This window comes from Felis catus, chromosome A2 (genome assembly GCF_018350175.1).
Source record: "Felis catus isolate Fca126 chromosome A2, F.catus_Fca126_mat1.0, whole genome shotgun sequence".
NCBI classification, from domain to species: domain Eukaryota; kingdom Metazoa; phylum Chordata; class Mammalia; order Carnivora; family Felidae; genus Felis; species Felis catus.
Window position 1 is genome coordinate 161,848,946 of NC_058369.1, and position 24,141 is coordinate 161,873,086.

General features: G+C 54.9%; 2 protein-coding genes and 1 pseudogene across 3 annotated transcripts; 2 read left to right on the plus strand and 1 right to left on the minus strand.

Moving 5' to 3' along the window:
• Positions 1-980: 980 nt before the first annotated feature.
• Positions 981-24,141, minus strand: PDIA4 (protein disulfide isomerase family A member 4). Its single transcript, XM_045052959.1, has 10 exons — positions 23,794-24,141; positions 16,902-17,082; positions 14,697-14,902; positions 12,038-12,176; positions 9,592-9,797; positions 9,303-9,461; positions 7,128-7,279; positions 3,658-3,814; positions 2,958-3,191; positions 981-2,202 (listed from the first exon to the last, which is right to left on the minus strand). The coding sequence occupies exons 1-10, from the start codon at positions 23,879-23,881 to the stop codon at positions 1,787-1,789; spliced, it is 1,938 nt and encodes a 645-aa protein (XP_044908894.1). The 5' UTR covers positions 23,882-24,141; the 3' UTR covers positions 981-1,786.
• Positions 15,775-16,095, plus strand: LOC109497688 (annotated as a pseudogene).
• On the plus strand, positions 18,729-21,126 carry LOC109497687 (60S ribosomal protein L17-like). 2 transcript variants are annotated; one of them, XM_045052961.1, is made up of 3 exons: positions 18,729-18,742; positions 19,729-19,734; positions 20,554-21,126. In XM_045052961.1, the coding sequence occupies exon 3, from the start codon at positions 20,636-20,638 to the stop codon at positions 21,074-21,076; it is 441 nt and encodes a 146-aa protein (XP_044908896.1). In that variant the 5' UTR covers positions 18,729-18,742; positions 19,729-19,734; positions 20,554-20,635; the 3' UTR covers positions 21,077-21,126. The 2 variants fall into 2 exon arrangements, with proteins under 2 accessions (XP_044908896.1, XP_044908895.1); XM_045052960.1 differs by having other exon boundaries at positions 18,733-18,742; positions 20,545-21,126.

Sequence of the window (24,141 nt, forward strand, 5' to 3'; positions counted from 1 at the left end):
AACAGACCAAACGTCAAGAGCCATTTTTGAGACACGCGGGCACACGTGACCGTGCACTGGGTACGGGATGAAATCATTCACTTTGGTGGCCGTGCTGAGGTGCGAAGAGCATCCTCAAGTCCGCAGCGGCGACAGAGAAAAGAAGGGGGACGGACAGATGAAGATGCGGCAAAATCCTGGTGACCCGTTTCACATGGGTGATGAGCAAATACACACGGCCTTGTGTGTACTGACCACACCGAAGCCCCAGGAAAAGACCCACTCAGTTCTCCCGGCGGTGCCGGAGGGGTTTGCCTCTTCAAGCCCCACACCCACCTCCGCTCCGGAATCTTCCGGCATCCAGCCCAAGGGGAGGCCCGCTCCTTGTCCCAGTGGGAGAGGACACACAGGTGGGCCTAGACCTACCGCACTGGCCACTCGCAGAACTTACCAGAGCAGCACCACCCTCCCGTGCCTGGGCCACTTGGCTGGAAAGAGGTCGTCTGGAAAGGCCCACCCAGGCGGCCCCACCCCAAGACCTAAGACCTGCTTGCTGGCCCCCAGCCGGCTCCCGCCACAATCACACGTCACTGCTGAAAGCTGCTGCTGGCTCCAGAACTGTCCTCCTCCTCGCTTCTGTGTTAGTCACGTCAGGAGCAGGGGAGTGTCAGGGGAGGGGAGGTGGAGGCAAATGGAACCGCTGGAACGAGGCTCCCATCACGCACAAATCCCCCAGACCCCCATGTCGGGGCCACACCACGCCCTCCTCCCGGGCCCCTGAAGTGCTGGGGACAGTCTCCTCAGCCTCCACCCCTGCCGTCCACACAACCAGGAGCTAGATCGCCGATGCCCCCTCCCACCTCCGCCAGGACACCCCACTCCCCGAATGCTCGGGGGGGGGGGGTCTGTGGCAACAGGCACCTGCAGGACGGCCAGCCCTCCCCATCCTCAGCTCAACCCAGGCTCCAGGACGAGCGGACATTCTCTGACACGGTGACGGGTAATTTTCAGTAATTGCTTTATTCCATCATGACTGCCTACCCTATCTTTTCCATCACCCGTGCCCTAGGCCACCTCTCCTCCGGCAGTACTGACGCCAAGAGGTGGGGCCGGCCTAACCAGGTGGGCAGGCGGCCTCCGTCCCCCCGACCCCGAGGCGGAGCCCTGGAAGCTGACTCCCAGGGTCTAGGGGACCCGGAGACCTCCTCGCCCCACAGTCCTGGGCATGAAAGAAGGCACGATGACGCCCAGTCCCGCAGAGACGGGGGCGGCTGACATCTCGGCACGGGGCTCGGTGACAGTTCTTGGTGCCGTACGGGAAGAAATGAAAACAAAAGCACACGGACCGTCAGATCTTCAACTAGTAATTCCTCAGACAAGGGTAAAATACAAGGCAAAAAAAAAAAAAAAAAAAAAAAAACCAAAAACAAAATTGTGATTTGGCAAACTGTTTTCTTAAATTTTAAATTAAAAGAAAAAAACATTCACACAGAAGAGATTCAACTTATCTGCTTTGAAGAAATATATTAAAGAAAATGGAAGGTTAAAAAAAAAATCAAACCCAAATAATGGTAAAAATAGACGTATCCTCTGTAAAAATCTGGGCTAATCTACTGAGTCATTCATATCTATTCAGTATTCAGAGCATGAGGTGAAACACCAGAGTATAAAAAAATTAAAAACCAAAAAGAGATACTGCCCTTGCGCTAACCCGCCAGCCGCACGGCTCGCTGGGGCTCTGGCCACCGGCCGCTGGTGGCTACAGTGTGTGGTCCCTCCCGCCCGCCACAGACCTCACTCGAGGCCTTCAAAGCTCCTCCCTGGTCCTGCTCAGTTTTGTGGCGTGTTCTTCTACAAACTTGCTCAAATGTTCCAGATTTCGGTTTCCATCCTCAAACTTTATCGGGTTCTTTTTGTCCCCGCTGGGGGCAAAGTAGATGGTCGGGAACCCCTCGACTTTGTAGCGGTTGTTGGGGATGTCGTTGGCGGTGGCGTCCATCTTGGCGATGACCAGATTCTTGTGGCCCTTGTACTTCTTGCCGAGGGCGGTATACTCGGGCTCCAGCTGCTTGCAGTGCCCGCACCAGGGCGCGTAGAATTCGATGAGGACGTCCTTCTTGGGGTCCATCACGATGGAGTCAAACGTCTTCCCCACCACGACCTTGACAGGTCCCTTGTTGTTCTTGGGCACCGGCTGGGACTTGACAACCGGCTTTAGTTTTCCTGCCCGGGAAAGCAAGCAGGGGAGCGTGTGAGTGCTGCAAAGGCCCTGGGCTCTGGCGGCCCTCACAGGACCAGGTGGCGAGGCCAGCCGGAGTGCAGGACGGGCGAATCCAACGTGCCAGGCCAGGTGGAGCCCGCTTCCACTAGCGGGCCCCTTAGCTCTCTAGCCTCCTCACCCCTTCTACTCTCCCAGTTCCTGTAAGGCCCAGAGAGCCTGTCGATGGTCACACCCCAGGCCCGATGGGACGCTGGGCCCCGTCAGGCGAGGAGGTCACAGGAGGGGGGCCACCTGGTACGAAGGGGCTCCGGGAAGAGCTGGCAGCCGGGGCGGGGAAGGCCTGCAGGCACCAGCACAGGGAACGTTGGCAGAGGGCGGAACAAGGTCCGCAGAGGACTCCGCCCCACGCCAGAAAACTGGGCCGAGGTGCTCACCCAGATCAACAGAGATACCCTGATGCCTCAGAGCAAGTTTTCCACGTGTACAAAACTTACTTCTAGGTCCAAAAGCCTGCTTTACACATTAAACATTTTTAAAATAGGGCTTCTCGAAATTTCCGAGATACCAGCCTTTTGTTACAAAAAAAAGCAAGCGAGCACGGGGCCTGTCTGTGTCTGTTCTCCCACCCCCCAGGTACAGGAGAGCACACGCAGGGCCAGGCTCACCAGAAGGGAGTCGGGGGATGCAGTGTTGGAGCACCAGGTAACCACCCCTCCCGCCCCCAGGCTCCATGGGGAAGCTCGAGGCCAAGGCTCACCTTTTTTGAAAGCTCTGACGAACTCACGGAGGGTGTCAGAGTCAAACTCGTCGGGCTCCATGGCGAACTTCCGCCCGCCCTCGTCCAGGATGGCTGCGTTGACGTCCTCGCCGCTCTCGCTGAGCCCCAGGTCCTTCACCTCCGTGGCAAAGTCATCCTCATCAGCCACGGCGAAGGTGTACTCGGGGAAGTCCTTGGCCACCTCCAGGACCTTATTCCGCCAAAACTGAGTGGCTGAAATGGGACGGAGCACTGTGAGCTGAGCCGTAGAGATCAAGTTTAAGATTCTGTGGCTCAGATTCTCTGACCAGGCTCAAGCCTCACTTGGAGAAATAAGCATTTCTGAAAAGCCCCCTCTGTGAGCAGGTGGACCTTGCTCAAAAGCCCAATGAGCCCAAGTGGCCTGTGCCCAGTGACATAAACCAACCCCTGCCTGCCTGAGGATCAGGGGCTGGTCTAGTCCCAGCTCTGCCGCCCCATCTCTAAGAGATCTCTGGACTCCACACTAAGCTCCCCTCGTGCTAAAAAAGGAAGGAAGAAGGGCAGCTCTATGTAGCAAAGAAGGAAAATTGCCTTGGAACCACAAATACAAAATACACCCTTGCGAACCCGCAAGGTCTTAGGCGTAGGATTCCTAAGTGCGAGAGCCAAGAGCCCCCACCAAGAGCCCCCCTCCGCTGGACAGGCCCTGGGGTCTCACCAGCTCTGTAATCAAAGCTGAAGTCCACGCTGTAGTAGACGACCACCAGGGGGCGCCGCGTGTACCGCTTGGCGTCATTGGAGGTCTTGCGATGGCCCACCAGGGGCAAGGTGTGCTTCAACACGTGGTCCCTGATGGCTGACCCCTCGGTGGTGCTCTGCAAAAAAAAAAAAAAAAAGGGGGGGGCAGGTGAGGAGCAGTTTCACAGAGGCGGGGCTCATCTCACCCCACCTTCCGCTGCCACTGTCAAGGAATAACAGCTCCGAAGGGACGGGCATGGGAGAGGAGCCGTCTGAAGGGGAGTTGCTGGGGGAGCACACCCAGTAAGACCCTGGTGTCTTTCAGGGCCCCTTGCCTCCACTGACCCCTAAGTGAGCTTCTCAGACTACGGCAGACACCATGTGACCTTTTCTCTGGGTCTGGGCTCGCCATTGGTGTCAATTAGAAACAGCTGCAGGGGGCACCTGGGTGGCTCAGCCGGTGAAGCATCTGACGGGAGCTCAGGTCATGATCTCAGGGTTCGTGGGTTTGATCCCTGAGTCAGGCTCAATGCTGATCGTGCGAATCTGCTAGGAATTCTCTCCCTCTCTCTCTGCCCCTCCCCAACTCACGCTTTCTCTCTCTCTCTCTCTCTCTCTCTCTCTCTCTCAAAATGAACAAATAAAACTTATTAAAATTTTTTTAAAGAAAGAAAAAGAAACTGCTGCGGGAAGGCGGGCTTCCAGACAACGGCTGTTCCCACGGCTGAACAGAGTGGAACGATCTATCTTCCCCTCATGTGACCTTCACTACAGCCCCACCGGGGGCATTTTACAGAGATGAAGGGAGGGAGGCCCAGGGGCACACACCTGCTGAGCAGCTATGCTGGGCTTTGAATCCTACCTTGAGAAACAACACCCATGACTACGGGTTACACCAGAGCCCGGCCAAGATCTCAGGGATACGCGGAGCCAGACAGAGCTGCGCGGCTGGAGGCTGCTGCACCTGAGGCCACCCCTCCTGAGACAGGGCCAGGAGGCGGGGCGTGCGGGGCTCAGCTGTCTGGTACCAGGCACCTGTCCTTGGACAAACTCAACAACAGTGGCTCTTAAAGCTGGTTCACGAGGCTTCCCAAGTGTTTTCCAGATGAGATGGACCCGACTGACAATTTATGCAGCACCTGTGACCAGCTGGGCACAGCGGCAGTGGCTTGGGGACACAGAACACAGGCGACTGCCCCAAGGGACGCGCAGGGCCCCCTGACTCATGGTAAGACAGTCTCTGAGTCAGAACCTCCAGACACCAGCCTCATAAACACATTACAGAGGAAGAAAGTGAGGCACGGCCAGGCTGAGTTGTTCACCCAGGTCACACAGGTGGGAGGTGGTTGGGGAACACCACACTCTTCGCTCTGGGCCCCAGTCCTGTCAGGATGGGACAGTCAGGGAGGTGGCCCTGTATAGCACTAAAGGATGGCAGGAATTGCCAGGTGGGAGGGGGAAGGCGCTCCAGGGGAGGAAACAGCAGGAACCCAGCAGGGTACAAAGTCCCAGGGGAGGGGAGGGGAGGGAGCAGGGGGAAAGTGCTGGAAAAGCACGCAAAGAGGATGGCAGGTCAGGACAGCCGCTGGACTGAACATCACCTGGAAGGTGACCTCAAGAGTAAAGTAGAGTGACCCCAGGGCACACGTGCTCTACAGCTGGGCATGTGCCACCCACAGGCCTGAGCCCGAACTCAAGGGCAGAGCCGGCCTCACATCCTGCAAACAGCTACTTTCTTCTGGCAATGCTTCTTGTGCTGACTTTACACCTGGCTTCACCGTACCTGTCCTGCCTTGGTCTTTCCTTTGCCCAGATTTCCAAATCCACCTTTCACAAAATCGCATTTCACTGTTGTGTACATTTTTACAAAGCAGTCTTAAATGATTCTGGCAACAAAGGAGGCATGTAAGCAATGCCAATCTATTTATTTGTTTTAAAGTTTATTCATTTGTTTTGAGAGCCAGAGAGCAAGCAAGCAGGGGAGGAGCTAAAAGAGAAGGAGAGAGAGAATCCCAAGCAGGCTCCGCACTGTCAGCACGGAGCCCGATGCGGGGCTCGAACTCACGAACCGCAAGATCATGACCTGAGCCGAAATCAAGAATCGGGACACTTAACTGACTGAGCCACCTAAGTGCCCCATCACCGATCCATTTAAGGTAAAGAGTAAAAGGCAGAGATGTGTATAACAAACTAGACCAAGTGGCCCTTAACCTTTTGGGGGTTAAGGACCCCTTCAAGCTGTCTATGGAAAGCTGCAGACCCTTTTCCCGGGAACATGCACACCACCTGGAACGGTGCCTGATTCCTGGGGTCGCCTGAGGAGGAGGCGGAAGGGACAGGAGAGGGAGCAGCCCCCGTATGTCCAGGGGAAGCGAGGGGCCCTGAGCCTGAGCAGATGAGCAGATGTGGCCACGAGTGAGACTCCAAGGAGGAGCCATGGTGTTCACGACCCAGGGAATCAGAAAGATTCAAGGTGGCCTCTCCAAGGCCCCACATGCTCCCTGTTCACAAAAATGGATCAGAAGGTACGAGGCTGCTCCCTACGGTGCTCACCTTGCCTGGGCCACCACATCCTCCAGGTCCCAGGAGAGCCCTGGCGGGGGAATGGGGGCACTTGCAGCTTTCCCTCAGCCTGCCCCTAACCGGCGGTGGCAGTCTGGGCCATAGCTCACTGCTCTGCAGCCCAGTCTATCCAAGGAGAGCTCTGGGACCCTTGGTGTCGACGGTTCTTCCAAATCTGAAGATCCGCTCACAGAAGCGCCGGGCACCCGTGAAGCACTCCGGACACGGAGCTGGATCCAGGCTCACCCCGGGCCCGGAACCCCTCACGCCCTTCTCAAGGGAGCGTGTCACATGGTTTCGGAAGAGGGGGGCTGGGTAGGCCAGCGGAAAGAAAAGCAAGGCCAACCCCATGTGCCGCACTCCACGGCTCCATCCGGTGGAGACAGCCCTGCATCGCTCTGTACCCTCAGGGCCTCGCCTGCCCTTCGGCTAAGGGGGCCTAGGTCAGAGACAGAGCACGTCCTGGCCCAGAGCAACGCTGGATGTGCAGGCCAGGCCCGCAGTGGCCGGGCGCCCAGGGAAGCTGGCGCTGGGCTGCAGGAGCATGAAGAGAGGGAGCAATGCTGGCAGGGGTGTGAGGCCCCCAGGCCCCCCAATAAACCACCGACCACCCTGCTGCCTGCGCTCACGTCTTCAGCCTCCCAGGAAGCTGCACCTTTACCATGGGGGTCGGGAAACGGGGGCCTGGAAAGGCTCCAGGCTCAGAACCCCAGCGTTGGCTCAACCAGCAGCCTGAGGCCGATCAGAAGCCTGGGTGTACGACACAGTGAACAGTTCCACACGCCTGAAACTAATATTATGTTGTAGGCTAACTGGAATTTAAATAAATATTAAAAAAAAAAAAAAAAGGCAGCCTGGGGCTGCGGTGGCCGCTGAGCCCTCACGCACCTGGATCTCCATCACGTAGCTTCTGGGCTCGAATTTGGACTGGAATTTCTCAGGCTGCATTACAACCAACTTCCCAGAGGAGACTTTCAAGAACTTTGCTATTTCAGTGCTGAAAGTGTGGTGGAATTTGTAATCTTCTCTTAGGTTGTTGGCTGAGGAAGTAACAGAATGGTAAATACACAGTTTATTAAACTGCCTGACAGATCTAGGCTTAACGCAGGACTCTTAAAGATGTTGCCCTGCAAAGACCATGATTCCCACTGTGAATTCTGTGTGGACGATACCTAGAGTATGAACACTTGAAGTTTGGATTTTAAAACTTGGTACAGGTGTATTGCCTTAGAGCCTCTTTATCAGAATTGGCTTAAAAAAAAAAAGATAACCGTTCACGGAACAGCTCAGAGCTAACTGGTCAGGAGCTACTGTCTCCAATGCTGAGAAACACATTAAACCCCCAGACAGTCCGTGTGAACAGGGGCGCGTCACACTCTGTTATAGCCACAAGGCGGCTTTTCACACGCAGCCCCTGCGAGTGGGCTGGCCTCTCCCCCTCGGACTGGTGGCTGGCCCGTTTGCAGGCTGCAGGCCTTTTGCTATACACACTTTCACTTAGATCTTGTCAGACTCTCAAGATGAAACCCCCCAGCCTGAGAATACTCTAGAACGGGGGTTGGCAAACCTTCCGGAAAGGACCAGACAAGATCTTTGGCTCTGTAGGCCATACTCTCCCAAGCACTCAACTTTGCATTCCAGTGTGAGAGCAGTTAGACAGCATGTAATAAAGCGTGGCCGCGGCCCTGAAAGACTAAGGAGACCAGGCAGGGGCCGGATCTGGCCCGCAGGCCGGTTTCTCCATCCGTGCCCTGAATCCCCCAGGGGGGAACGCATGTCACTTCTCCACGCTGTCCTCCCTGAGGCATCCAGACCCATCCTGAGCGGAGTCTGTGGTCCAAGCACTGGGTAAGACCGCCAATGGGTCCCCCCATCTTGGAGGGCGACTGGTTATAGGAAACATACGTTCTGGGGGAGGTGGGGGACGGCTTTCAAAATCAGCCAGACTTAGATGCAAATCCTAATTCTGAGACCTGCTCATTATGTGACTTTAGGCCTCCCCAGGCCTCAGCCCCTACTCGACAGAAACACGGAAGTCTACCCTGTAACCCCTGGGTAGGCTGGGGCTTCCCTCGGCATGTTTCTTCCTGGCTAGTTCCCAGCAGGTGACACGGTTACTTCATCAGTTAAGACTGATGAAGCACCTTGGCTCCCGCGTTGGGACACGGAATGGGATTTCCCTCTACTGTCGGTTTTACCACGTGCATCTGCACTTGATGGACACACGATCGTTCTCGTGCAGCACAGAAATTAGCGCTAAGTGGCAACCGGTGCATTGAAAAGTTGCAGCCGCTACTCTAAAGCAGAAAACCAAGCCGTGTTTGGAGTGAGTGGGGGTAGGGCATCGGAAAGGACGCAACAAGGCCGGAGGGCATCCTCAGGGCTGCTGAAAGAAAACATCTTCCACTCCTCACCCAGAGTCATCCAGGAGGGCAAGTACGCCTGCCACCAGGCAGGAGCCTGACAGTGGGTCTCAGGATAGGGCGAGTGCGACGTGCCCCACAGAGCGCCACCTCTGACCGCTGTTCACCTCTCAATGCTAACACTGGACCTTAGCATTACCAGGCACGTTTGCTAGGTGCTTTGTCCACATCAGCTCAATTAACGTAACAACCTCTGATGTAGAAAACACCAAGTCGCCACCTGTGGTCCTTATGCTAATAATGGCAGAGCCAGGATTCGAACCCAGGCCGGAGTCAGAAACCCTCACTTTCTGGTCAAGACCCTGCCCTTGCAGAGGGACTGGGAAGGGGTGCCTGGAGAGACAGGGAGACAACGAACGTGGATGAACGTGACCGTGGCCCTACTCCTCCTCAGAGCCCAGGGAGACGGCACACTCAATACACGATCCTATCACCCATGTGTATTCAAGGCAACAGGGACTGACCTCTAACCCCAACCCCAGAAAGGCAAGTCTATTCCCACAGATGCTATTGCAATCCTTCATCAAGCTAGCCCCTCAAGTGACGCCCCAGGAGCTTCACACAAGAGCAGCAGACTCCCCGACAACCTCAGACGGCCTGGGCACGTTCGCTTCATCCAGCCCAGAGCGCCACTACTTACCGGCTTCCTGGTACTGCTGGTAGGCCGGGTCACTCTCCGCTGTAAAGACCCCGATGATGATGACATCGTCCCCGTCCTTCAGGAACTCCTGCACCTGCTTCAGAGCCACGATCGCCTTGGAGGGCGGCCCCGACTGCTCGATCATGTAGTCCACGATCCCTGGGAGCCGAGCACACGCCTGAGGAGGGGCGAGGGGCTCCGAGGCGCTCCACCCACCGCTCTCCTCGCCCCCCTACGTCCCCCAGGACGCCCCCCTCCCCGCTGAGGGAACACCAGGAGGCAAGCCTACCGTATTTTTCCCGTGGGCCGTTGTAATCAAAGGGTTTTCCCTTGCGGAAGATTTTCAGGGTGGGATAGCTAGAGACGTCGAACCTCTTGGCCAGGTCTGTTTCGGCAGTGGCGTCGACCTTGGCCAGGGGGATCGGGGGGGAACGCTGGCTCAGCTCCTTGGCCGCCTTCTCATACTCGGGGGCCAGTTTCTTGCAGTGTCCACACCTGTAAGAAGCGGCCGTTGTCAGGAGCCTGTTTCAGCACGAACACAGCCTCCCATCCAAGCGAGACACAGAGGCCTGGCCCTCGAGCAGCTCCGTTAGACCCTGCAAACCTCTGAACGTCTCCTCGGGGAGGGTGTGGAGCCGGGCCACTCCGGAGGCCAGCGTGACATCACAGGTGCCACTCACACAGGGTGCACACAACACACACACACAAACAGGAGGGAGTGGGGGGGGGGGGCGGGTAAGACATGGGAAAGGCAAAGAAAAACAACGATTTTTCTCCATTGCAGTCGGGACAGGAAAGGACACAGGTCAGGGATGGCTCCATACAGGAGGTGACAGTTGATCTGGGACAAGAGAGACAGGTAGGAAGCGGACGTGAGTTGGTCAAAGGTGGGTGAGGGGAGGACAGACCGAAATAACCACATAACAAAAGCACAAGGACGAACAGTATCCAACTCTCGCCGACGCCGCCCAGCAGGGCAGCAGAGGGTGGGCCTGAGGACTCCGTACCAAGAACCGACGGCTCACACGGGGGCAAGGACCTCGCAAGTCACGGGCTCCGCGTAGTGAGCTGAACAAAGCACTGCCTTGTCAGGGTCCCCGGGACGCCTCGGGGCTGCACCCTACAGCAAGTGAACTGTCTGCAGCTACAAGGGGAACTGTTCTCCGTGGGGTCAGAAACCAGGTGAACCTGTTCTCTGAGCATTTACTGAGCCGGTGACGTCAATGGGCAGCTGAGCTCAGCCCCCCGGCAACTAGAACTTAGGATCCGTAACCCGTCGTGAGACGTAACCTCACAGCCGTCTCTCCTCCAGCACCAGCACCACCTCCCGGGTCCCCTTTGTGCCGAAAACCTCACAAGAGGGGCCACGGCCGCCCTGCCCTCCACGTGCCCCAGGCCTTCCTTCCTCCTCCCACCACCCCGTCTTCTCTCCGCACGTGCACACCCCGTGAGACCAAGTGCAGTGACTTCTGCTGCAGAATCCAGAGCCTGGGGTCACTGTCGCCTGCCCCACGGTCACATTCCTGACTCTGGTCTACACCGCACACCCTGACAAAGCCAGCCTGCTCCAGAATCAGAACTGCTAGCTGCCCCGTGATGAATGCGCCAAGGTGAACTGCGAAGGCTGACCATCCTCCTGGACCCCTGGCCTCGACGCTCACACCTTCCTTGAGGACAGTCCACTTTGCTTTGCTCTGTCTTCTCCGGCTGCCCACACCTCCGTGCTCTCCTCAGGAAGCACAAGAACCACATACAGCACCTCCACCAGCCACTCTCCGACTGCCTTTCTTTCTGGCATCTTCTTTCCCACGTCCGGGTCCCCTCCCCTGAATGATCCCTGCCCCCGCATTCTGATCCTTTCTGCTCTCCTCATGAGGTCTGTCATCGCCTACAATCTGGGGGCCAGAACTGGCCACGTCACCTGCGTATGCTGGGGTCACGCAGGCCACACCCCTCCTCAACTCTAAGGAACGGGCCCACTTCCTCCGCAGAGCTGGGGATTCCAGTTCTCGGACAGGGAGCGGGCTTCGATCCCAACCCACGTGCTCGGGCCACAGCCCCCAGACAAGAGCTCCTCAGGCGCCCCCGGCCAGGTTCTGCTGTTTCTCTCCTACAAAAGCTGAAGCCCTGAGGCCGGGGGGTTGGGCAGGGAGCCCAGTGGCATCGAGAGGCCAGGGTTGTGATGGACGAGAGGAGAGGAGGCAGGGCAAGTGGAGAAGGCAGAAGGCAGGAGGGCCGCGGGACCCTGGAGGCTCCGACTGCAGACATCTGCAGCATGAAGCGAGGCTGAGGGTCACCTTCGAAGATCTGTTCCAGAACAAACAGCCACGAGTGGAGACGAAGACAGATAAAACCATGGTTCGAACCCCTCAGGAGGCAGCAAGGCGGGAAGAGGCGGCCCGACGCCACCAGCTGCCACCACCCTACCCACTGCGGTGGCAGCTCCGCTCGGTCCTCCTCATCACAGCTGGACCTTCTGTGAACAGCATTTCCACACCTGCTACAGCCATGTCCCCTCACACTGCCCCCCAGAGCCACGGCCGTCCCAGCGCCTTCATGCATGTTTCCTCAGGGACACACGCTCGGCACATCGCTGGGCAGGGCAGGCGCGTGATGACAGATGGGACCCAGCAGGCGCAGCACTGGCGCATGAGGAAACGTGGACCACCTCGTGGCCCCACACACGGGCTCCACTCTCATCGTACCCGAGTAACATGGGACAGACGGCATCTTACCAGGGGGCATAGAACTCCACCAGAATGATGTCTGCATCGTTCACCACTTCATCGAAGTTATCCTTGGTCAGCACAAGCGTGACTTCTGGTGGGGGCGTCCAGTTGGGCTGGGAGATCTCTTTGACCTTGGCCACAATTTCTGAAAGAAACCACACAAGACTGAGCACGGGCAGACCTCACCGCAGAGGCAGGCGGGGAGGCGCCGACAGACAAGTGGCAGGGCCTCGAGGAGAACGAGAAACGTCTGATTTCCCCAAATCCACAGGCAGCTCTCGCCAGCGCCGCTCCGCAGTTTGAGGCCACAGTTCAGGGTCGAAGGTCCACGGTTTCCACCAAACCCCTTCCTGCCCTTTTTCCATCCCCTGGTGACTTCTCCGACAGCCCAACGCCAACTGGCGAGTGAGACCCTGTTCTTGCCCCACTGTGGTGCTCACCGCAGGCCAACAGAGGGGGTCTCCCAATGTCTGACCACACGTGCCTCGGAGTAGCCTCGAGGGCGTCCCCTTCTCAGGTACAAAGCCACGCGCGTTTCATTCATCATGTTACATCCGGCACGCGTCCCGACACGTCCGCAAAAATCAAGGAAAAGGAGGAGGAGCAGCCCCTCCCCTGCTGCCTGGGCCGCGTCGGCGTCACCTCGGAAGGCGTTACAGACAGGCCCAGTCGTGGCCCTGCTCCCCAGAGATGGAGTCAGCGACGTGAGTGGGACACAGAACAGACTCTCACGAGGCACCTTCCAAGTGGCTCTTAGGAGCAGTGCAGGCACACTTTACATTCTTCTTTTTTTCTTTTGCTCTGCACTCACCAAGGCGCCGGATCTGAGAGCCACTCCCGCAAAGCAGGAGCCTTCAGACGGAAGTAAGCGCAGCAGCAGACGCACGGCATGTCCACGGCGTGAACCCCCGCGCCACCATTGTCGGGGAGGCCCATGTACTACAACGCACTTGGAGGCCACACTGCTCTCAAGATTCCAAACTGGCCACACCGCTAGGGGTCAAATGTTGGGACCAGATGTCCACATATATAAGCCTGTTTAAGTTTTTACTTTATCTATTTTGAGAGAGTAAACGTGTGGGCGTGCGCATGGGGCGGGGCGGAGAGGAGAGGGAGGGAGAGAAATCCCAAGCAGGCCCCACGCTGTCAGCAGAGCCCAACTCGGGGCTCAAACTCACGAACCAGGAGATCACGACCTGAGCTGAAACCAAGAGTCAGACGCTTAACCAACTGAGCCACCCAAGCGCCCCAAGCCTGTTTACTTTTAAACGAGAAGTACACGGCTTTCAGCCTGTCCTTCCATGAAGTTCCTCTATGTGCTGACATGGGTAAGATGTTATTTGTTAGATAAGACATGAATGTGCACATGATATGCTGACAAGTGTGTGAAAATCACACACACACACACACGTTCTTACAGGTACACAGTAGCTCTGAAGGACACAGGAGAAACGTGTTACACTAGCCACCTTCCTGGAAGGGAGCCAGATAGCCAGGCTCAGGGTGGAAAGACTATCCCTGATCTACCTCCTTGAATTCTGAACCACGCAAACGTATTTCTGGTAAGTTCTCAGACAGATACAACGTGAAAGTAAGTACTGATGGATGTGAGGTCTTCTTCGTGCACCTACGATGGGCTCCAGTGCTTAGAGGATCACAGGACTGACCCTCACACCAGCTCAAAGAGAATTCAGATCAGACCCAAGTGACCTCCCCTTCCTCGGACGAGGAACTTGAGGCCTGGCAAGGAGAAGACACTTGTCCGGGACCAGTGCTATGTCACGACTGTAAGACCCAAACCTTAGTCAGTGCCATACCGCACCAGGAAAGGAAAACGTAACATAATTTTTTTTTCTAGTGATTAAGAGATATGGTGAAGAGGGGCACCTGGGTGGCTCAGTTGGTTGGTTCTCCAACTTCCGCTCAGGTCATGATCTTGCAGTTTGTGAGTTCGAGCCCTGCATCAGGTTCTGTGCTGATAGCTTCGAGCCTGGAGCCTGGAGCCTGCTTTGGATTCTGTGTCTCCCCCTCTATCTGCCCCTCTCCCCTGCTCACGCTCTGACTCTCTCTCTCAGAAATAAACAACCATTAAAAAAAAAAAAAAAAAAGATACGGTGAAGATACCACAACTTGATTTGTTCATTCATTAAAAAAAGAATTTAGCTTGTGCCTAATGTCAGTCAGGCAGGGATCCCTCGGGTTTGGTTTTGGAAGAACGACCTGGCTCCCAGTGCCTGTAGTTCCTAATATGGGGTTCTGGACCCACAGCCTCAGTAAGCCCGGGGAGCCTATAAGGAACGCACATCATCGCGCCTGACCTGAAGCACAGTGAACTGGAAGGCTGGGGATGGGGCTCAGCACGGGCTGCGGGAGCCGACCAGCTGAGTCTGACGGAAGCTCTACAGCACCACCGAGAACCTGGCCTCGGGCAGCAAGTGACACACGGCCTCCAGGTCTGGAGTTTCATGGTCTGAAACGGGAAGAGACCCCTGCCACCCTGGGACAAGTTTATTTTGATCTCAGTTACCTGGAACATTCCAGCAGGGACCACTCCCAGCCCACACAACTGGTCTTCCTCTCTATTACCCAAACTCCCCCTCTCTCAGCTTTCCTGTGGGAAGACAGTTCCGGCCTCACCTCCCCCTGCAGCTCAGGCTCCACTCACCTTCCTGGGTCCGGGAGCCCTCGTAGTCCACAGCCTGCCCCTTCTTAAGGACCTTGATGGTGGGGTAGCCGCTCACGCCAAACCTGCTGGCCAGCGTCGACTCCGAGGTCGCGTCAATCTTGGCCACAGGAATGGGAGGGTCGTTCTCCTTCAAGGCATTGGCGATTTTTTCATATTCTGGAGCAAACTGCTTGCAATGTCCACACCTGAGAAAGAGATTTAGGGAAAGAGAAGCAGGTTAGCTGTACCCACGGAGACTTATACCCAGTAATGCACACAAACGCCGGGGCGCCGGGACCAGAATGATCACAGTCAAGAGAGACAGACACAAGGTAACACAAGGAGGAAGCCACGGCGGCTGGAGTCAGACAGACGTAGGCCAGAGTTCCTGCTCCGGGCTGGACACACACTCCCAACACCTCCAAACCCCAGTGCTTTCACCTGTAAGCTTCTCAAAGTCCATCAAGGGACCCCTTGTGAGGGGTCTATGAGGTTAAAAACTCTTTACCAGGGGCGCCTGGGTGGCTCAGTCGGTTAAGCGTCCGACTTCAGCTCAGGTCATGATCTCACGGTCCGTGAGTTCGAGCCCCACGTCGGGCTCTGTGCTGACAGCTCGGAGCCTGGAGCCTGCTTCTGCTTCTGTGTCTCCCTCTCTCTCTGCCCCTCCCCTGTTCATGCTCTGTCTCTCTCTGTCTCAAAAATACATAAAAACATTAAAAAAAAAAAAAACAAAACTCTTTACCAAAGACCCTTCTGGTTGTCTTCGTGCATTCCCTCAGAGCACACGGTGGAGTTTTCCAGAGGCTACATGACAGATCACAACGTCCGCATAGTGATGTTAACACGTAAGGGTTATCATTAAGATGAATTAGTATTGAAATGTCTCTGTTTTAATGTTCAATATGGTACATACTGATTGCCATAATCCACATAGAAAGCTGTCTGGAGGGCACCTGGCTGGCTCAGTCAGTGGAGCGTGTGACTCTTGATCTTGAGGTTAGGAGTTCAAGCCCCATGTTGGACACAGGGCCTTTAAAAAAATAAATTAGCTTTCTGTGCCCTTAGCATTCTTGCAGCCATGGTGAACGTTCCTAAAACCCGCCGGACTTTCCGCAAGACGTGTGGCAAGCGCCAACCCCACAAAGTGACACGGTACAAGAAGACAAAGATTCTCCTTACACCCAGGGAAAGCGACATTATGACGGGAAGCAGAGTGGCTATGGTGGGCACACACAGCTGATTTTCCAGAAAAAAGGCTAAAACTACAAACAGGATTGAGCTGAGGCCTGAATGTGTTGAGCCCAACCGCAGATGTAAGAGAATGTCAGCTATTAAGAGACGCAAGCATTTTGAACTGGGAGGAGATAAGAAGAGAAAGGGCCAAGTGACCCAGTTCTAAGCTTCTTCTTTTGTTATGTTACGAAGACAACAAAATCCTGAGGTTACGTTCACTTCAAAAAAATAATAACAATTAATTAACTCCTTAAAAAGCTATTTGGAGTCACAAGCAAAAAGTGAGAAGTGGTGATCTATTATTACTGTTAGTAATAATATGACCTCACGAACCTGTTGTAAGGACTACTTAGTTACCTTGTACAGAACACCTCTCACTTGAACATCAAACGCGGGACCAACCACGTGAGTATATCTTAACTATCTTGTCTCAAAAGTGAACCAAGAAGGGCAGAGGAAAGAGGAAGACAAGAAGGAACAGAGGCCAGCAGGAGAGGGGAGAAGAAGGGACACAGAGCTGTAACACTGCACACAGTGTGGGGTGGGGGGGGAGGGAGGACAGAACGAGTGGGGCCCAGGGACTGTGCGCCCTTCCACACCGGAAACCACCGTGGGCCAGGCTTGCACTCGGGCAGCACGTGGTGGGAGCAGGGAGGTGGGGTGGCCTTGACACAGGTCAGGGTAGAATCTCTAACAAGCGACGTGTCTGTCGCCAACGCAGGTCTCCGTGGCGGCACAGCTTGTTAAACATGCCCACGCCCTGACTGTGGCTATCAGAGGTCACATTCACATTCTGAACTGCTAAGGACCGCGTTCCACGAGGGCCGGCTCCCTGGACGCGGGGTCCCTGGCGTTCCTGCACCCAGACACTCCCACCCTGCCGGGGTCTGGATGCCCGTGAGGCACCAAGCATGACAGCCCAGAGGAACCCCTCGTCCAGGCTGGCGGAGCGAGGAGGATGAGAGTCCTTACCATGGAGCATAGAACTCCAGCAGCACCGTGTCTTTGTCAGCCACAAAGTTATCAAAGTTTGCGTCGTTCAGGATCAGGACCCCATTTTCTTCCTTCACTTCCAAGTCGTCTTCCTCCTCATCGTCGTCGTCGTCCTCCTCCTCCTCTTCATCCTCAATGGCATCTTCCTTATTAGAAGAATCTGAGCAGAAAATACCCACAATGTTGGGAACCTGGGGACTCTCCTCCTTAAAAACTTTCCTAGGATCCCAAGCCCTCAAAGTATGGCATGAGTCCTGAGTGGCCCCTGAGGACCACCACGAGCCGGGGTGGTGACATCAGGCCTCCCCCACCCCAGAAATTCAGGGTAGAACCTGTAACAAGGGACGTGTCTGTCGCCAACGCGGGTCTCCGCGGCGGCACAGCTTGTTACACGTGCCCACGCCCGGGCCGTGGCCATCAGAGGACACGTTCACATTCTGAACTGCTATGGACCGCGTTCCACGGAATTCTGCTCCCAGTCTGTACACTGGGGAGCCACTTAGGATTTCACTTCAAGGGAGGTCCCGGTTAAAGGGTTTGAAAACCACAGGTCTAGAATTGAAAGCCTCAACGCCCCAGCGGGGCTTGAGGGTAGGACGAGTCGCCTGTGCAGACACAGCCCCGCAGCCCTGCAGCCTAGCTCCACGTGCCCCCTGCCCAGCCTGGGGGAACCCTCACCGTCAGCGCCTCCCCCTACACTGGGATCTGATCCGCTCCTCAGCACCACCCCTCTGCGGGCTTTCCCTCTGCGGGCTTTCCAGGCCTCGCCCCTGTAGCAAAGCTCCTTTATCCACATCCCACGCTTTACTTTTTAGGGCACCTCATTCTCTGGTTACCCCATGTTTGTGCTCCAGGGCAAGGCCAACTTTCAACGACATCTTCTTCCTCACTGACTACGCTTCCCACAAGTAGGGCCTCACTCAATCTCCCGTGACAAACAGGTGCCGGGCCCCCCAGACAGCACCACGCTTTTCGCTCTGGAGGATGGACTACTGACCAATTCCAGTTCTCTAACTAACCCCAGTGATCTCCAGGGTGGGAGCTCTCCCATGAAGAATTGTGAAGATTTACAGGGTCAACACGCGTCAAAAATACACAACAAACCACACCTTCATGGGATGCCTTGCCCAGAAGCAAAGCTCTCTTCCCAGAACATGAGAATCTGGGAGTTTAGCTCACTACCCAGGGATACAGGAATCTTCCACCAAACTACACGTACGGGGCACCATGAGCTGTTGTTAACCAGGATCCCCAGCTGCTGTCGCATCGGCAGACAGAGGTGCAGCAAGTACCAGAATGGCAGCAACCCCGGAGCCAGGTCATGGCCAGGGGCCCGTTCTTCCTTCCGGAGGGGCTCCCTGGGAGACAGAGCAGCCCCGGTGGTTCTGTGTTTGGGACTGAGGGTGAACTTAGCCTCGGGATTCTGGAACCTCCGGGACTCGCCCCGGCTCAGCCCTGCCCCTGACTAGTCCAGGGCTGGCTCCGCGGCTGCCGGGACGAGCCAGGGGATGGGTCCGGGTGGCCTGGCAGCTTTGCCCGTTTCTGTGAAAATCTACCAATCGGCAAACTAATTATAAAAAACCCTCAATCCTCAACCGCGTCCCTTCACGCATCCTGCTGCTTTTTCCTGGCTTCCACGTCTCTCTCCAGCTTACGGTGTAAGATTTCCTCCTTTGTGGGGGGAGGAAGAATGGCCTCTAAAATCCCAAAAGAAAAGCCACCGATTTGACAAGTACGAACCGAGCAGACTCTCCTTTCCTGGGACTGGTGCCCCCCAACCCTGCCCCCAGGGCCATCGCCGTCTGACGTGTGCTCTTTCCCTGGTCTCCCTCCTCCACAGCAGGAGCTGCAGAGGATGGGCCTGCAGAGGCCCCGGGCTCCCAGCACTGTCACCAGGCTTCCTGGATGTGGAGGAAGGCGGGACCTGGGGGAAGACAAAGTGGGCTCGGGCCCCGTGTCCACCTCTTAGGCTGGCGGCCTAAACCGAATCCCCTCCCCTGGTCACTGGCAGGCAACACCATACACCCAGGTCTTCTGTCAATCTGAGAACCTAAGGCTCTTGGGAACCTGAGTTTAAAACCGGCTGGCGAGGGCTCCCCCAGGTTCTTCTGGAAATACCGCCCACCCCAAGCCCGCAAGGCAAGAACTCAGTACTGAGCTTTCCTGTTATGGCCTATGGGACAGCAGCTCCGTTGGCTCTCCAGAAGGTCAATCTGCCCACCCTTCGCTTTAAAGTCCTACCCACGATGACCTGTGTAACGGCTGCGCACTTGAGGGCTTGACGCGGGAATGTTCTGCAGGTTCTCTGCTCCAAGTCGGGGCTACGAGGCACCCCACGCCCTGCCTCCAGAGGCTGGCGTGGGCCGGACAGCCTGCTGACAGCAGTGAGGAAGGGCCTGTGGGCCATGCAGACCCACGCTCACTGCCTGAATGCCCTGCACATTCGAGAATCAGATTAACTTGCAAGCAAATGGAAAAGACTGGAGGCCGGCTGGAAAGGAAGCACCGGGAAACTTAATCTGCACTTTAAGCTAGGAAATACAGCGGGGGAGGAGGAAGCACTTGGCGATCCGCTCAGAGCATGGGGATAAGGTGAATTTTACAAAAAGAAAAAACAAAGATGCCTTCTCATCTATGCTCAGCCTGATCGGGTCTGTGAGCACAACTAGTGAGTTTCAGGGCTCTCTTGATTAAGTGGGTGTCCCTGAGCTACCACGGGACAGAGTTCCTTAAGAGTGAACTCATTTTGGGGTGCCTGCTAGCTGAGTCAATTAAGCATCTGACTTTTGGTTTCGGCTCAGGTCACGATCTCACTGTTCATGAGTTCGAGCCCCGAACTGGAATCCTTGCAGAATCCACGCTGACAGTGTGTAGCCTGCTTGGGATTCTCTCTCTCTCTCTCTCTCTCTCTCTCTGCCCCTCCCCTGCTCATGCTCACTCACATGCTCTCTCTCAAAATAAATAAACTTAAAAAAAAAAAAAATCTTAAAAAAAGTGAACTCATTTCTTGATACTTGAAAAAAAAAAGGTTTTTTTTCGGTTTAAATGACAACAAACAAAACAACAGGGCATTCCCTACATAAAGACTCTCAAATGCATTAAGTCATGCCCCTACCTTTCCATCCCTTCCCAGCTTGCAGATAACCCCAGGACTGGACCCACTACAATCTGAGCAGGCAATGGCTCTATATTCCTACGTACTAGGAACCCACCCACTCCTGCAAGGAAAACACCCCACATTTAAAACAATTTTTTTTTAATATTTATATTTGAGAGAGAGAGAGGGAGACACATACACACACACAGAGCGTGAGGACAGGAGGGGTAGAGAGAGAGGGAGACACCAAATCGGAAGCAGGCTCCAGGCTCTGAGCTGTCAGCACAGAGCATTATATGGGGCTCAAACCCACGAACCGTGAGATCATGACCTGAGCTGAAGTTGGATGCTTAACTGACTGAGCCACCCAGGCGCCCCAAAAATATCCCATATTTTAATGGGCAGGCCGTTTTTTCACTGGGCTTCACTTTTAAGACTGGGACATTCTAGGACAGAAAATACATCCACCTCTTTGTGTAAGTGGCCTCAGATGATCTCTGAAATGGTTCACTACTCACTTGACCCGGAAAACCCGACAAAGTCATGCAAATCAAGAGGTTCAAATCTTCGTGTTCACTTTAAGAATACACAGGAAACTGCCCAGGCCATCAAGGGCATGCATATCCGAAAAGCCACCAAGCATCTGAAACATGTCACTTTGCAGAAGCAATGTGTGCCATTCCCACACTACAATGGTGGGGTTGGTAGGTGTGCCCAGGCCAAACAGTGGGGCTGGACACAGGGTCGGTGGCCCAAGAAGAGTGTTGAATTTCTACTGCACATGCTTAAAAAGGCAGAGACTAATGCTGAACTTAAGGGTTTAGATGTAGATTGTCTGGTCATTGAGCACATCCAGGTGAACAGAGCCCCCAAGATGTGGCAAAGAACTTACAGGGCTCATGGTCAGACTGACCCATACCTGAGCTCTCCCTGCCACATTGAGATGAGCCCCATGGAAAAAGAGCAGACTGCTCCTACACCAGGAGAGGAAGTTGCACAGAAGAAAAAGATATCCCAGAAGAAACAGAAGAAACAAAAACTTATGGCCCGGGAGTAAATTCTGCACAAAGCACAGGCAAATAAAAGTAAAATCAGAAAAAAAAAAAAAAAAAAAAAATCCAAAGCCTTCCAGAATCTTCTGGATGGATGCCATTCTCTTTAGCATGAGGCCAATGAAGCCCCTCACACCACCTCCACAATGCTCAGCCTACGTGGTAAGACCACTCCAGAAGTGGGGGCCCCTCCTCCAGCCAGGCCTCTGCCATCCCTGCCCACGCTCCAAGGTTTATCTGATGACAACCCCGGAGCCTTGCCCAGCCTGGACACAGGCAACTCCTTTCAAGATGTCCTCATTCTACCTCCTCAGCTGCTCGCTCTTCAATCCCCACCAGAGAAGTGCCTAGAACAGGTGGATAAACTACCATCAGGTAAAAACCATGAAGTTTGCATTAAACAAGGAAAAAAAGAAATTTGTTATCAGACAGATCATTAGAGGTGATATTTATTAGGTGCCAAGCACTGTGCTGAGCTTTTTAAACACATTCTCTCACCCCTGGAGGGAAACATTACATGCACTTTACAAATAAAGAAACGAAGGCACACAGAGTATTAGTCACGTGCCCAAGGATCACAAAACTACTCAGTGGATGGAGAATCCTGACCACTCAACTGCTCTGGTATACTGTCACAGCAGATTTTCTTTGCAATATGCCGAAAGTTTTAGGCGGAATCAGGTGGTAATTACTTCTCAGGAATGAAGAGAGAGGGGCTGAGCAGTTCTTTAGCACGGCACCCAAGTGAATTTCCACTTCACTTTTAAATCTAAACCAATCCCAGATAAAAAAGACAACCACCTGCATCAAAGTATTTTCCTTCACTATTTTTAGCTGGATGTAAAGATGTGAAAAGTACCATTGATTTCTAATCTGAGACACAGAAAGTCCCACAACCTAAGGCTTATACCACCGGAGCTTAAGTTCTATTTGGTAGCCGTATTCTCGGGATGGGGGAGGGGGAGGATTGTCTTCTGGATCCCAGACACCACTGTGCTGTCTGAATCTAACATGTAAGAGGCAAAACAAAATCAAAACCTAAAGACTGGGAACATCTAGGGTGGAGGGAAATGTGGCGCCAAAATAAATCCGCAGGACAAGTGAAAAATGAAGTGAAGGGGCAGGGAACCCCTCCCTCAGGGATGGGAGAGGGTCAAGGTAGGGACTAGAAGCCCCTCCCCAACACGCCCCCACCTCAAAAGCACATGCCCTGCAAGACCCACCATGACCATGACAACTCCAGAGATTCCTGGGATCACCCCAGGGGCAGCTGCTTCCCAGGGCCTTCATGGGATTAGTGACCTGTCACCCAAATGATACACTTGCTGGTCCTAATAACCCTTGGGGTCCACCCAAGTCTGCCACTCTCTCAGGCCTCTTGAGAACTGCCCCCAAAAGAGTCACTGGATCAAAATCAAGACAAAATTATTTTGCTTTTTAGCTGCGTTCCAAAAGCTACTCTCCATCCTCACTAGTCCTCAAACTTTGAGGTGCCTCCCAAAGTTTAATGTGCATATGAAATCAATGAAGAAGTTTAAAATGCAGATTCCAGGGCACACCCCTGCAATCTGCTTTGGTATATTTTGGGTTTCTGTATTTAAATAAGCATCAGATGATTTGAATAAAGGTCCCAAGATACACCGTTATCTGGTTCCTTTCGGCAGGTGCTTTTTCCACCAAGTGCCGAATTTTACTTCCTTTTCTGTTTTGCCGAAGGCTTGAATCAGTGACCCACACAGAAGTTACTCAATCTGTTTGAAAGGGTATAAAGTTCACACACTTCCCCCTACGCACTACTATTAGAAAAGGGGGTTATTTATACTGGAACAAACTGGCTAGGGAAAAAAAAAAAAAAAAAAAAGGTCATCAGGAGAAAGGCTAGAGAGGAAGAAAGTGAAGACCAGGAATGGGATGCCTGTTCTCTAGGAACAGTATTCTTTTCTTGACTACTACTGCTTTCTAATTATGGACGTTTTCTCATACCATTTGTTTGCAGCGAGCTGGTTTCAAAGAAAAATGTGGCAACGATGGCTAGTAGCTAATGTTTGTACTAGAGCGGGAGCTCTGGGCCACGGCCACGCTCATCCTATACTCCCAGAAGCCTGCTTGGTGACTGGCACATAGTAGGTGTTGAATAAACAGGCGCAGAGGAAATGGAACCTCTGGTTTCTAACAAATGCAAACCAAGCCGTCCCTTTCTCCCTCAAACCAAAACCCAGGTGCTATTTCTTCCCAAATCTACAAACCGCATTTTTAAAAAGTAAGATGCCTGCGGCCCGCCGCTGCCTGGGAGAGCTCCCACTCTCGCCCCTTCGCCAAGACCTGTTTTGCAAACAGTGGCCCCCTCTGCCTTCCCGCTCCCTGGGCGTGCTCGCCTGGAAATTTTAACCAGCACCCTTGCCAAGAGCGAGCAGTCAATCTGAACACGAGTAAAAACTGATTAGAATCTGGGTGAAGGAGCCAGTTGCAGAAAAGGCACCTGACACCCTCTCCGCGTCCCAAACCTGGTAGGCAGGGGCTTGCTAAGAGGCCTCCGCCGCCGTCCTCTCCCGGGATCTCCTAAGCGATCCCGCCCACCGCTACTGCCCTCAAACTCCAGCAAGTTGCCGCCAGTAGCGGAGGGGCTCCGCACGGAACCCACCGGTCCAGGGTCGCACCCACCCCGGATCTCACCCGTGGGCCCCTGCGGCCCATCAGGCGCGGCCCACCGCTGGCCGCTCACCTTCGTCCGGCCCCCCGGCGCTCGCCACCGCCAGCAGCTGCGCCAGCGCCAGGAGCAGCACCAGCAGGCAGGCTTTCCGGGGCCTCATCGTGGCAGTGCGCAGCGCGGCCTCCCCACGCCTTCGGCCCCTGGGCACTCCCGGACCTCGGGCCCTCGCCTCGCGAGCGAAACCGGAGGGAAAGCGAGAAACCCCCCCCCAGGAAGTCCTCGCCGGCGCTCGGTTGGGGGCGGGGAACCCACCGCCCGGCCAATCCCAAGCGGACTGGAGGCACGGGCCGCGTGCGCCTCGCTGCGCGTCGATGCACCGCGGCGCCGCCCTCCTCGCCGGCCCTCCTCCCCGTCTTCCTC

Coding starts and splice junctions, on each gene's coding strand:
- LOC109497687 (XM_045052961.1), top strand. CDS start 20,636: ATGCATATCCGAAAAGCCACCAAGCATCTGAAACATGTCACTTTGCAG.
- PDIA4 (XM_045052959.1), bottom strand. CDS start 23,881: ATGAGGCCCCGGAAAGCCTGCCTGCTGGTGCTGCTCCTGGCGCTGGCG. Junction 12,177..14,696: donor GGGCTCCCGGACCCAGGAAG/GTGAGTGGAGCC, acceptor GGTTTCTTTCAG/AAATTGTGGCCAAGGTCAAA. Junction 2,203..2,957: donor CGTCAGAGCTTTCAAAAAAG/GTGAGCCTTGGC, acceptor TTTCCCGGGCAG/GAAAACTAAAGCCGGTTGTC.